Source organism: Schistocerca nitens, chromosome 4 (genome assembly GCF_023898315.1).
Source record: "Schistocerca nitens isolate TAMUIC-IGC-003100 chromosome 4, iqSchNite1.1, whole genome shotgun sequence".
Classification (NCBI taxonomy): domain Eukaryota; kingdom Metazoa; phylum Arthropoda; class Insecta; order Orthoptera; family Acrididae; genus Schistocerca; species Schistocerca nitens.
Window position 1 is genome coordinate 472,103,660 of NC_064617.1, and position 14,637 is coordinate 472,118,296.

The window sequence follows — 14,637 nt, forward strand, 5'->3', positions numbered from 1 at the left end:
TGCACAAATGCTGCGCAGCTAGCGCCATTCGACGGCCAACACCGCAGTTCCTGGTGTGTCCGCTGTGCCGTGCGTGTGATCATTGCTTGTACAGCCCTCTCGCAGTGTCCAGAGCAAGTATGGTGGGTCTGACACACCGGTGTCAATATGTTCTTTTTTCCATTTCCAGGAGTGTATATTCTGTGGCTCATTCTGATGTGATAGTCTGCAGTATCTGAATTAATTTCTTTTTTTCTAAGCAAAATATTGTAGCTTAATAGAGTTGTGTTTAATGTCTGTCAACATGGAAGGTTTCCAGATAATGTACACAAAATTGGTTAATATGGATTGTAAGGTTGACAAGTTATTCATGCATATGTCAGTGTGGTGTTTAATTGTGGGCCTACTTTAAGAATTTTTTGATTGATGATAACTCATATTGAGTCAGTGTAATTGCAAGGTGAAGTCATATAATGATGTGCGGATGCAAAAAGAATATGCCAAAAAAGTTCTTCTGAAATGTTCCTCATTAGTAGAAAGGATTTTTCTGTGATATTCGGTGATGTTGTTGAAAAGAAGGTTCACATATCTCTCTTCTCTGTATACACGGACACAGTTGGTTTTCTGCTAGTTGCCTGTCAAATGGTGATGTTTTGAAGCTGATATTTATGTGGGTCAGCATGTGTCTCAATACTTTCATGGCCTCAGAGCTACATTTGGTGAAACGCAAAAGAACAAAACATTTTCTTCTCAGGATTCAGAAGAAGGATGTATTGCCAGCAAGCACTATTGTTTCTGTTTTTCTTCGCACAAAGGTCTTGAAGGTTTCATTGATCTGTCCATGAACCATAGCCTCCACTTTAAAGACCCAGGGACAGGTGCACACACCAACAGCCCCGGGGGTAGATGATAGCCTTGAGAGGGCAAGCCATGACAAAACTCTTCCATCTGGTGTCCAAGATGTATGAGACAGGTGAACTACCCTTGAAGAATTTAATAATTCCTGTTCCAAAGAAAGCAGTTGCTGACAGGTGTGAAAATTACCAAACAATCAGTTTAATTAGTCATGACTGCAAAATATTAATATGAATCCTTTACAGAAGAAGGGAGAACTGGTAGAAGCAGACTTCGGGGAAGATCAGTTTGGATTCCATAGAAATGTAGGAATATGTGAGGCAATACTAATTGTACGACTTATCTTAGAAAATAGGTTAAGGAAAGACAAACCTACATTTATAGCATTTGTAGACTTAGAGAAATCTTTTGACAATGTTGACTGGAATACTCTCTTTGAACTTCTGAAGGTAGCAAGGATAAAATAAAGGTTGTGAAAGGCTATTTACAACTTGTACAGAAACCAGATGGCAGTTATACAAGTCAAGGGACATGAAAGAGAAGTAGTGGTTGAGACAGGGTTGCTGCCTATCCCCAATGTTGTTCAATCTGTACATTGAAAAAGCAGTAAAAGAAACAAAAAAATGGAAAAAGAATTAAAGTTCAGGGAAAAGAAATAAAAACATTAAGGTTTGTCGATGATTGTAATTCTGTCAGAGACAGCAAATGACTTGGAAGAGCAGTTGAACAGGATGGACAGTGTCTTGAAAGCAGAATATAAGATGAACATCAACAACAGCAAAATCATGATAATGGAATGTAGCCAAATTAAATAAGGGGATGCTAGGGAATCAGAAGAAGAAACAAGACACTTGAAGTAGTAGATGGACTTTGGTGTTGCAGCAGCAAAATAACAAATGATGGTCCTAGTAGAGAGGATGTAAAATGTAGACTGGCAATGACAAGAAAAGCATTTCTGAAGAAGAGAAGTTTGTTAAAACTGAATGTAGATTTAATGTAAGAAGTCTTTTCGGAAGGTATTTGTATGGAGTGTCACCATGTATGGAATTGAAACATGGATGATAAGCAATTTAAACAAAAATAGACTAGAAGCTTTCGATTTGTGGTGCTACAGAAGAATGTTGAAGATTAGATGAGGAGGTACTGAATAGAATTGAGAAGAAGAGGAATTTGTGGCACAACTTGACCAAAAGAAGGGATTAGTTGATAGGATACATTCTGAGACATTAAGGGATCACCAGTTTACTTTTGGTGGGAAGTGTGGGGGGAGGAGGGGGGGGGGGATCGTAGATGGGGGCCAAGAGATGAATACAGTAAGCAAATTCAGAAGGATGTAGGTTGCAGTAGTTATTCAGAGATGAAGAGGCTCGCATAGGATAGAGTAGCATGGAGAGTTGCATCAAACCAGTCTTTGGACTGAAGACCACAACAACAACAATTGTAATTTACAAAAATGTCATTAGCTCACAACCTAATTGTGTAGGTACAAGTAGATTGCAATTTCTTATTATTATGTTACGATGTCAGAGACTGTGGTTTGGCTGGAACTCTACTGCACAGCTTGCTTGATAAAAATGCCTCGTCATTTACTAAGAATATATGATGATTTTCGAGGTTATAGTTAGGAACTAATAAGACTGAAACGAACAGCAGTTATATTCATACCAAACAGCACTTCTAGTATCCATTGCATTTTTTTTTTGCTGAAAGCATGATCAAATTGCAGCTTTGTTTACAGTGGGAAATAAATGAAAAACTAAAATCTTAATGCCTACCTCTATTTCGCTCCTCACTGGCTGTCTTCATTTCCCAGAACTCATTGTGATGGTTATCAACATGTACATGTCAGGTAAAATCCGCTGGCATCATATCTGCACTTAACCATTCTTATTATCTGTTAATTTATGTTTTTATTGTTACCTTTCCTATAGTGTTTTGTTGTTATCTAGGTTGCATTGATTACCTTAGCTGTGTATTATTTACTTTGTCCAAACTATGACAATTTCAGTAGCTTTATGGTGGTCAAAGACAGATGACTAAATCAAGAAAAGAAAATAAAGTTGATGTAAAGGGTTAACACATTGGTTACTATAGTTGAGTTGATGTAAGGTGATCCCTGACAAGTGCAGTGGGCTGGACACAGCAGCTTCACACGCTTCCAATAGCATAATGTGATTTTGTTGTGCCTATGGCAGTTCCTCATTGTTCTCACAGCTGTATATATGGCTATTATTTACACCTGCAGCCATTTGTGCTTCACAGTTGAAAGCTGACAATAGTGCTGCTAGCTGTTAAGGATCTTCTTAAGCTGTCTCGACTATAGCAACTATTGGCATTGTTATTTATCAAAGTTTCTTTGCAGGAGCTGATGTCTACCATGAAAAAAAGTGATATTAAACCGGACATTGATTTCTACAATATGTTAATAAGAAGAAGAAATGTGAGAGCTGACTACAAAGCTGGAAAAGTAAGTTTCCCCATAGCTCGATGCTACCCTCATGAGCAATTGTATTAGAGATGGCATCTGTGCTGGAGAGAGAGAGCACTGCTGTTGACTGGTGAATGGCGCAGTTTGAAAATGGGATGTTGTCAGATCTTATATTGGCTGTCAAAATGACTGTGAAATGCAGGATGAGCAATATACTTAATATCTGCCCACTTGATCATGGCCAGGTAGTGAGTCTCACTCCAGTGCTGAGGTTGTACAGGTTTTCACATGTCACTGTGTCAGCATTATCACAAGCAACTTGATTCAAGGAAAACTTCCGGCGTCATAGTTAACTGCTGTAGTTCCACTAATTCCAGTTTGGATGTTCTTCATCATAAACCATTAAAATAAACTCATTTCTCTGCCAATCTTCCATGCCAATAGTGGTTGCATGCTACAATTTGATCTACCTTTCCTCTCATTGTCTCATTATAAAATATCTAATCAGCCTTACACACACAGAACAACCTGCTTATTTATCATGTATAGATTTGTATGTTTGTTTTATAGCCTACCATTAAGATTGGTAAACACAGCAGCAATTAAGTGTTTCCAGCTGGATTCAATGTTACAGTATGTAAATTAAGGACGAAAGGAAGATTATAGTTTAAAATCCCATCAACAACAGGGTCATTAGAGATGGTGCACCTTCTTGTATTGGGGAAATATGGGGAAGAAATCACACATCTGTCCTTTCAAAGAAACTGTCCTGTTACCTTAAGCAATTTATGGAAAGCACAAGAAACTTATATATGGATGGGCGGACAGAAATTTGAGCTGATTTACTCCAGAATGAGAGTTCAGATTGTTTTGGAGCCATTTCTTATTGTTGCTGCATTGTATTGCATCTCCCTCATTTGAATCGTCAGTGAACTATGTTAGTATTGCCTCTTTTCATAATTACAATTCTATTTTATCTTTGTGGGTCGTTTCTTGGTAAAATTTATTAGTTTTTTACTTGGCAGTAGGAAATGACTTGCAGGAGATCTAAAACAGAGCAGTTGTGTGTTGGATTTTGATGTCCTCCACACCACCTCTTTAATTTAATGATTAATAGGCTCATGGTAATGACTATGTCACTTGCCACACTGCATTCTAACCCAGAAAAGTACAACACTTCAGTGGTGATAAATTTCAGTTTATATACATTACTACCCAACTTTTGAACGCTTATGTCTACATAGGAGATAATGGCTTTTTGTCATTCAAAAGCAGCTCCATTTTAGCAGCATTACGTCATCACAATCATCATCAGCAGCTGTTGCTGCTGTCCAGTGTCTGTTCCTGAATAAAGGTCTCCTCTAGACATTTCCACACCATTACAGTCTTCAGTTGTAAGCATCTGTACCCATCTTACATTAAATCATCGTTGCGATCTTCTGCTATCTCTTGGAATCCAGCAGATAACTTCCTTGGTTCCTCTTGCAACCCTCCCCCCCTTTCCAGCTTCCTTTTTCTGTGATATGACTTCATTAGATTCTTATTTAAGCTAAGATTCCACTGCTCTAACAACTGGTACTTTTTATGTTTTTTCTTTTGACTTGTGTCAAAGCCTAAGTGGCATACCAACAATCCTGTCAGCTTCCCCGACTGATTTAGTTCTTTACTCCTAATTTTTTGATACATTTAAGCGTCTTTTCATTTTCCTGCCTTTGCATGTTCATTGCCTCTATTGTGTTTCTCAGTAGGTGTCTCTGAAAAAAGACTGAAAGGATGAAAAAATAAGATCAAATAAAAAAAAGAATACAGGAATCAAAAATGTGACAAAGGATTAAAAATAAAAAAAAATATATCATGTGATAAGATTTCAACTCAAGATCTTTTGCATGCCCAGACTGTATCTTAACCACTATGCTACGCTGCCACTTAAGATCAGAGCATTTTATTTATTCCTCTTCAGAACCAGTTGCAGCAATGATTTGCTTCCTTCAAAAAGTTTGGCCTCATGCAGTCTTTCGTGAAGCTGATCTACTGTAGACTGATGTCTGTGATGACAATAATTGAATTTGTGATGCTGAATCGTGTCCTGTGCGAAAGGATCCAGTTGTGATGTATATATTGTTAGCTACGTTTACATAAGTTCAGTCTGTTTCTTACTGTCCCGGGACTGTAACTGCACACTTTGTTGAAACTTTAGTCCAGAAGTTTCTCAGTATTTATGGATCCTAGCCAAAGTGGTAATTCACACTCACTGATCCATTCCATAGTTCTGTTACAGCTTGAGAGTTGTCTGTATAGTAATATCCACTTCTGAGACCAGCTAGTTCCTGTGCCAAATTGCAATCATATTTTCCATAGGCAGTTCGTCATAATTTTTGGCAAAAATCTTATACATTATAAAAGAGAAGTTTTTCATGTCTTGCCTGTCACCTTTTATGTCAAGTAGAACAAGTTCCAGTTACCTAGACATTCAGTAAATCATTTTGCAAGTACTGTATGTTTAACCTGTCTTCTAGCATTAATTACTGGCATTGAAACACCATCTCCAAGTGCCCCTGAATCATAATTCAGATGGCTTATACAACTCAAACCTGGCATTACTTCAAGAATTTCTTTTTTAATTGTCAACAATATGGAAGGGATAGATTGCTAGGGCACTGAGTCACAAGACAGGCACAATGGAACAGAAGGCTAGAGATGTTTTAAGCTTTCGGACAAGGTCCTCCTTCCAAAATAGAAAACTCACACTCGTTCACACAAGAACAATGCACACACAAATGGCCACTGTCTCCAGACTAGTGTCTGTAGGCCCAACTCCAACTGCATCTGACATGAGCAGCATTATGGTTAGGGTGGTGGTGTGGGTCAAGGAGGACATGAGGTGGGGAGGGGGAAGAGTAGCAGAGTAGGGGTAGGGAAAGATGCTAATGCTGCCTGTGGGAGCTTGCAGGGATGTGGCGGAGACAAAGTAGGGCTGCAAGAAGAGGAAAGGTGTACATAGGATTGTTGACAGGATAGAATGCATGAGTGGAAGTAGGGAAGGGGATAGGTGGGTGGAGGACAGGAATTGTGAAGGTTGAGGCCAGGAGGACTATGGGAATGTGGGATATGTTGCAAAGCGAGTTCCCACATGTTCAAGCAACTGGATAGTCCAGCTGTCTCTTGACCACAGTTTGGTGGCGGAATACAACTGTGGGAGGGCCGGGGAGGATAGAGAATTTCTTATCAGTGTTATAAATATTTTCATTATTTTGTGCCAAAAATACAAAAGCTTGGATCAGTAGACGGAAACTGGTAACATTTGAAATGTGGTGTTACAAAATGTTCACATCTTAAAGCAGTGTCTCAGAACCCTCGATTACTCACGGTATATCCAGATGGGCCTAGGCTCAACACGGCACACCAAAATGTCTGTCCCCTCAAAATCATGTGAATCTTAATATAATTATGAATTATTACATTATTATTATTATTATTATTATTACTATAAAACAGGAATATACTCATTCATTTATTAACAAATCTTTAACTTTCATTCACGTAGAAAATAGAAATTTCTGATACGAATTTTAAAGTAAATAACACTACTTGTACATTTAGCTAAGCTGCTTGCAGATGGTTGATTTGTTGACAAAGCAAGCCTCATTTCTTCATTGGTGGATTTGAGTCTCATTATCTTTGACATTTTAATTTTAATTAATGTTGAGAAGCCCAGTTCACTAAAATATGTAGTTCAAAATGGTAATAGCACATTAATTGTCATACCAGAGATAGCTGGGTATTCACAGCTTATTGATAACCAAGATGTATCCAAAGCCACTTTGAAAAATTTTGATTTCAATATCCTGTCTGCTTTCAGATCTGCTAGTTCCCCTTGCAAGCCTAAACCTAAATTATTTGGGAGATATTTGAAATCAACAAATAAATCACAATCTCATTCTAAATCTTCAACACTCTCTCCAAAGTACTCTTTGAAATTCTGCTGCAAAAATACTGAATGTTTTTTAATTAAGTCCGTCATCACCTTTCATCATCTGTAAGAGCCATACAGTTGGGAACAACTCACACAATCCATTTTCAGTTGTCTGTATCCACAAATTTAACAAATACTTGAATATTATCCATACTAATCAGAATATTTTTGTTTCTGTTTTGCATTTTTCTGTTTTATTCATTCAAGTGTGTAAGAACATCAGAAAGATATGCCAACTTAGATACCCATTCATCATCTGCAAATAAATCCACATACTTATGTCACTCAGTAGTAAAAGTGCAAGTACCTAATCTCCAAGTTCAAATTTTCGTGTTAAAACTTTACCACGACATAATCATTGTACTTCTGTATGTAGCAGGAGTGTAGTGTGCTGTGACCCCATTTCTTGACACAAAATGTTATAAAGCGGCATGTTTAAAGGGCCCTGATTTGATGAAATTCAATTACTACTTCCTCTATCAGAATTTTCAGAGAAAAATGCAAAACCTTGCAACAATGGCTTTGCAGTGTATGAGACAAGGTCAGTTTATAAGTTAGGATTTATTTTGCAGACTTTACCCATGAATCCGTTCACTTGGCCTGTCATAGATGCAGCTCATTCTGTACAAACACTAACACAATCCTCCCACATTAATTCTTTATAGACCAAATATTCATTAGTCACACAAAATATTTTTTTCAAGAGTTGCTAGTTCAAGTAGTTCTGCGCAAAAAAATAAGTCACTTAAGGTTACAACCCCATCAAAATACCTAATGTGGGAAAGAAATTGTGCTAACCACCAGTATCAGTGGACTTGCTCTGAAGTGATTATTTTCTCCTTCAAAATGTCGTTGTCGTCACTGGACATGCCACTAACCAGATGGCTGATTGCGTCAGTAGAGAGATGAATTTTTAAATTCCAGTAGCAGCTTCTGAATCAAGGTCTGTTTTTACCATTTTTTACATCATGGGCATTAAAAACATTTCTGCTGTTGTGGATGTTTTTTTTGGCCTTTGTGATAAGTTCGGCTACCTTATAGCTACTAGCTTCCTGTATTTTTTGCGAAAAATGTATCAATATAGTCATGAACTTCACTTATATTATTTATTTATTTATTTATTTTGATCCAGCAACCAATGAAAACAATTCACATCTTCACTTAACGGGGAGGAATGTTTTGTTGACAAATGACACTTCAGTTTTTCTGAGAACCATAACAGCATTACTGAGTTTTCCACCACATACAACACACTCGGGTATTGGGCGTGTTTCGTCACCATACCAAAAAAAAAAAAAAAAAAAAAAGTAAGGTCAATAGTTATCACTATATTGCCTTTCAACTACATTCTTTCCTTTTTTTCCCCCCAGGCTCGATGGTTTCACCACTTGCACTTAAGGATGGTTCACTCCATATAATGAACTTATCTATATCAAGGAAAAAGAAAAAGTTTAATAACACTGTAATGGAAAATACTGGTGTTGCAATCTAAATATTGGCACTACTGTAGAGTACAGCTGTGTTAAAGCTGGACTTGAAATACTCAAACAACAGAAAGTTCAGGATGAAATTACAACAGTATTGTTGAACAAAAATACTTTATTGTTGTCTGACAATGTGTTCGTCCTTTGGTGGTGAATGAAAAGAGCATCAAGTTTAAGAAGTGGCTACAAACTGGAACAAACATCAGAACAAGGCAATAAAAATAATAAAGAGAGGGACATTTTTTGCTAATTTCCAAATTTTAGGGAAAAGTACGAGGGTTGAATGAAAAGTAATGCCTCCACCTTCGTTAATTGGGTTTTGGTGGGAATATTTTAATAAATCCAATGCAGAAATAATCCTTAGAATGTGGTCTTTAATTACGAATATTCACTTTTCCATATAATCACCAGCCAATTGGATATATTTCTGCCAATGATGAACAAGTTTTCTGAAGAGGTCACGAAAGAAGTCAACACACTGTTCCCACAACCACAGTCTCACAGTTCCCTCAATGTCTTCATCAGAAGCATTATGATGTCCCCAGAGATCGTCTTTCATTATTGAGAACAGATGGAAGTCAGGCAGTGCTAAGTCTGGACTGTATGGAGGGTGCCATACAGTGGTGAGATTCAGTCTCTGAAGTTCTGCTTTGGTGGCATGTGAAGTATGTGGTTTGGCATTGTCATGCTGCAGGAGAACATTTCCCTTTTCCTTTCGGACCCTTGTTATCCGTTGTTTCAGAGTTCACAGCATTGTGATGTAACACTCTAAATTTATTGGTGTTCTACGATCAAGGAAATTAACATGGATAACACCATCTGCATCCCAGGACACTGTGGCCATAATTTTTCCATAGACTAATGTTTCATCTCCGGGTTGTAATGGTGTACCCACGTTTCATCTCCTGTCACAATTGTATGGAGAAAGGCATCACCTTCATTCTCGTAACGCGAAAGGAGTTCCTGGCAAATTTGAAGTCTGTCAGCTTTCATTTCAGGAGTCAGCATCCGGGGTACCCATTGTGCACAGATCTTCTGATAGCCAAGGAAAGCAATAATGTGACCCACACGTTCTTGTAAAATGGCAATTGTGCTTGCAATTTCTCTATGAGTGATACGACAATCATCCTAAAATCAGTCTGTCAACATTTTGCTTGTGAAACTTGGTGGTTGCTGTCACAGGACATCCAACTCATTGTTTGTCATGCAGGTCAGATGTTCCCACCTCAACATCTTTAAACTTACTCGCCCAATGACACACAGTACTCACATCAACACAATCACCATAAACTGGTTTCATTCTCTGATGAATCTCCTTTGGGGTGACACCTTCTGCTGTCAAGAATTCAATGACTGCACCTTGCTTAAATCACATTGACCGATTGACCAACTGTCTGTGCAGGGTTCCATACTTTACACCATAACAACACAACCATTCAATGCTAAGGCTTCCCGCCAACTTGAGCTGTAGAGAAGAGTCTACGGAACAAGCCAGTACCTGCCGCATATCAGTGCTGCCAGTTGTTGAAGAGTTATGAAGGTGGTAGCTTTACTTCTCAGTCAAGCCTCGTACATACAGCCAGCTGTACACAAAATATGTGATACTCCGATCCTAGTTGCATAGCCAGTGCAGTGGTACAGGCGAGGATACAAATAACGCAAGATAAGCAAAGTATAACAACAATATTGAGTAAATCAATTACATTTAATTTCTATGAAAATATAACAGTTATGAGGATAAATTAAATAGTTAAAGAATAAATGAGCACTGTATTACTTAAAATTGAAGGAATTGCATTTAATTTCCTTTAAACCATAATGCGGAAAGCTTTGTTAAAGAACAAAATAAAGCCCACTGATGATGGCGAGCGATCATGAGACTTGGTTGAGAAGAACAAACTAAAGTGTTTGCATTCAAGCATCCCCACAAATCCCATATTGTTAAATGAACATTTTCAATGTAAACAAATAGTAGAGAAAGTTAGTAATGAAGGAGGCCCAAGAAAATGGAAGAAGAAGAAAATGGCCCAGCAGTCTTTTGAGACAACCAGCACTGATTAACACTGCACCAGCACAAGAGAAAATCAGGCGGAGACAAAAATGGCAGTGTGAAATCTCATTCAGGCAGAAAGTTATTACAAGTCCCACAACACAGTAATTATCTCTTTATTTACATCAGATAACACACATCGTCGGCGTCTCAAGGTGTAAGTATCAGCATGTCAGGTAATTCCCACATTGGTCTACTTAAAGAGCAATAAACAGCTGAAATGAGAAAGAAATATGGACATCTCTGCTATTTCCAGAATTACAGATTGTATCTCCCAACACCTTCTGCCATGTAAAGCATGGGCCATGTGGTTTCATACTCAACCTCTTTGATTAAACTAGAGCCCTGCAGAATTTGTAGGTTACTTTCCCATACCACAAAAATTTGAGTTGAAGGAGCTCTATTGGTTTCTGACAGCACTTTTTTTTTTTTAACAAGAAAAGGTATGATTTCTTTCATTTGTTCTAGAGTCATCGGTCACTTTCTGTTGCATCACAGCTCATTGTACAAATCTCTTGTAATCGACGGTTCTGGGCACACTGGTAACTGTGAATCGATCACCCACAATAAAATGTGTAATTGCTGTGGAATGTTCTGCCACTTCCAAGATAGCTTTAACATCTTTATCAAGCTGTGATAAACCCAAAACTCTCCATGGTAGCATTTGGCAAATCTTTCTCACCATGCTATAAGAAGGGGGAGGGGAGGGGGTATCCATGTGGCAACTTGTTGAGTGAATGTTATATGTCTTGTTTGCACCATCTCCTGTAACAGCTTCTTCTCGTGTTTTATCAGTGACTGTGACGTTGGTTTCATCATCAGCAGTATGAAAGCAGGGAGAGCAAATCAAGAAGAAATGTAGGATGGCATATGTTTAAACAAAATACTGTTGACTCTGTAGTGATAGTTTTGGTATTAAGCCCCATACTGTGAACCTAATTAGTGTAACTTTTTAAATTATAAAATGATTGCACTTGAGTGTGGCATTTTACACATATCAACAGAATTATCTGTTAGAATTAGATAACATACATACACACACTCACGCAAATGCAACTCGCACACATACATGACCACAGTGGTGTCGTGTGTGAGTTGTGTTTGTGTAAGTGCGTATGTGTATGTTGTCTAATTCTGATGAAAGCCTGTTTGGCCAAAAGCTTTGTTTGATAGTCTTTTTGTGGTGTGTATGTGCAACTCAGCAGCTCCACTATATGGTGAGTAACGACTATGCTTTTCATAATATTGTCACTGTTCCATCCTGGATGTTCCACTGTTAAATTATTTGTTAGCAGCTTTTGTTGCTGTTGTGTAACACCCTCATTCTTCACACTAAACAAAAACCACACATGTGAAGAATGTTCATCTCTAAAAGGATCCCTGCACAATCTTGAGCAATGTTTTCTGATATGTGCAAAGCTTTGTTTTCTTTTGGGTCTTTGTTTTTCCCTCTGGCTCATCTATGGTACATGATCACTGAAGCACGGAGAACAATAAGCTCTAGATTGGATCTCATAGACCTCACCTATTGTCTAGGGAGATGCGACCTGCATCCCGAGGTGCCATGGTCTCCTTCTACGGATTATAACTTACTTAGTTGTCTTACATGAGATTTCTGATTGATAATTACAATTTATTTCTACCGTAATTGTAGTAGGGAAGTTCTGGTAGAATGTGGCTACTTTAGGAGTAAAGGAGACTCTCACCGAAAAGGAAAAGTGTGCATCCAGCCAGCACTATGTAAGGTCATAAGCGACAAGTGTGTGTGTGTGTGTGTGTGTGTGTGTGTGTGTGTGTTTAAAAATTTATTTAAAAAACTAGCAAGTTTTATTTCTTTTTTCCATATTTTTGTTGTAAATTTATTCCATTATAACCAAACTTCACTGAACGCTATATGCTACTGTTCTTAACTGAGCTATGCGATTAGCAATTTAATTAAACCTTGAGCCATTTTATGTGCCCATTGTCTTATGATTGACATGTGAATCATCTTGAAGTCAAATTGTAATGACCAACCCATACAGTCACTCACTACAGCCACTTGCCAACAACTGCCAACCAACCCATACTGCCTGTGGCACTAAAAATGGGACAAAATACATTCATTGCTGTGCCCAGAGATGTACTTCTACTTATTCTCACAACTCACCAATGCTATTGCCTGTTAAGCTTGTTTGCACATACCAATATTTTGATGAGCTGTGAGAAAAGTAACCTTATAAGATCTATCACAGAAGTGCAATCATAAAACAAATAGCATAGACCATCCTTTCCTACTAGTTCATATGTAACTGTTTGATGTTTCAGGAAGTCCTTACATTTATCCAACAGGAAAAATTAATTCCAAATGTTATGACGTTTGGGGTTTTAGCAATTGGATGTGAAAATGAAGTGGATGCGAAGGTACTTATGGAGGACATGGAGTCAGCAGGATACAGGTAGCCATTTCATTGAACTTAGTGTTCGAAATAGTTCTACAAATAGAATGTCTATTATTCCTGTTTTAGAGTACTTAATACTTCTGCAGTTATATGGACAACTTCAGTGTAAGTACTTTGGAAACTTTTTAAGGATGAATGCTGAGATAATGGGCGCCATGTTACACAATGCATGTGTTAGACTCAACTTCAATTACATAAATACTGTGTTGGAGATAATGAAAAAGAAAGACATCAGTCCAAACCTCAAATTCCTTGAAAAACTGGAGCTGTTTAACATCAGATGTGTAAAATTATTGAAAAACAAGGTATGTGAAAAGTTACATTTTTAATTATTGCTTTATCTGAAGTGCTTTGCCAGTGTTCGCCAGTAATTTAATAAAATGAAAATCATTTGTCCATTTGTTACTTCAGGTTAGGTGGGGAGTAAATTTCATTATATTGATTACATTTATAGGATGTTGTTTCGGTTGCTTGGACCTGATGCAACATCAGTCCATCGTCTAAATTTTTTACTTTCCAGAACTACATGCTTCATATCCTGATCTGATTGTATTCCCATGTGGTTTTGTTCAAATAAAATAGTGACTCATTTCAGTAAAATACTGCCTTCTTTTGTTAACTAACAGTAACAAAAATGTTTACAGTAAAGGACCAATAAATAATAAACTTTGTGTTGTAGGAAATCACAAATATTGATGTATGGTGGTCTTTTGCAGACAAAATTGGCACTTGTTGAAAATAGAGCTGAGTTCGAAAACAACTTAAAAAATTTCATGAAGTATTACAATACTTGGAAGAAAAATGTAGTACCTGAAGCAGAACAGCATCCTTGGAGGCAGTACAGGAATAACACTGTGTAACACAGAACATCCACATGATAATTCTATTACCTATCATCAATGTTAATTGTATTTTCATGTAAAATAAGTTCAGTATAATCATAGAAGTATTGCTGTCCAGCTGTCCTGTTGGAATAATTAACCATCTGAATATGTACTCTAATGTTAACCACTATTTTTAAAACCATCAGAGTATCACAGACAAAAGAGCAGAAATTTGATAGGAGACAAAGGCACAACCATGAGCCTTTATCGACAATACTGTAATCCTTGCTAACTTCATGTGATGACATCTAGTTAGACATTTGTAACAGTCTTTGGTGACAATCCATGGCTTTTTCTGGGATTCAGCAATAAAAAGAACTCTTAAAAGCAAATGCCAGTGCTCAGAAATGAATGTCCCCCTTGCCCCCAAGCAGATCAGGAGACGGGATAAAGGAAGAGCAATGAGGCGTATCAGAGTTACTGGTTACGGCATTTCAATATGACAACAAAGCTTCATTTGAAATGTGTGTAAGTTCACATTATTGTATCAAAAGGGAAGATATGTGTAAATTATTCAAAAACCTTGCTGAATTTCTCTTCAGC

The 14,637-nt window shown here is 37.6% G+C and overlaps 1 protein-coding gene across 3 annotated transcripts in view; it reads left to right on the forward strand.

Annotated features, from left to right (window-relative positions):
• The window catches only part of LOC126252812 (pentatricopeptide repeat-containing protein 1, mitochondrial), a 73,926-nt gene extending 59,500 nt beyond the window's left edge, over positions 1-14,426 (forward strand). The window contains exons 8-11 of one of the 3 annotated variants that reach the window (XM_049953752.1): positions 3,197-3,301; positions 13,077-13,207; positions 13,341-13,515; positions 13,927-14,426. In XM_049953752.1, coding sequence (XP_049809709.1) covers positions 3,197-3,301; positions 13,077-13,207; positions 13,341-13,515; positions 13,927-14,070 — 555 coding nt within the window. In that variant the 3' untranslated portion in view covers positions 14,071-14,426. Of the gene's footprint in view, positions 1-3,196; positions 3,302-13,076; positions 13,208-13,276; positions 13,516-13,926 lie in introns of those variants that run through there. The other 2 variants (XM_049953754.1, XM_049953753.1) reach the window with 2 other exon arrangements.
• The last annotated feature ends 211 nt before the right edge of the window (positions 14,427-14,637 follow it).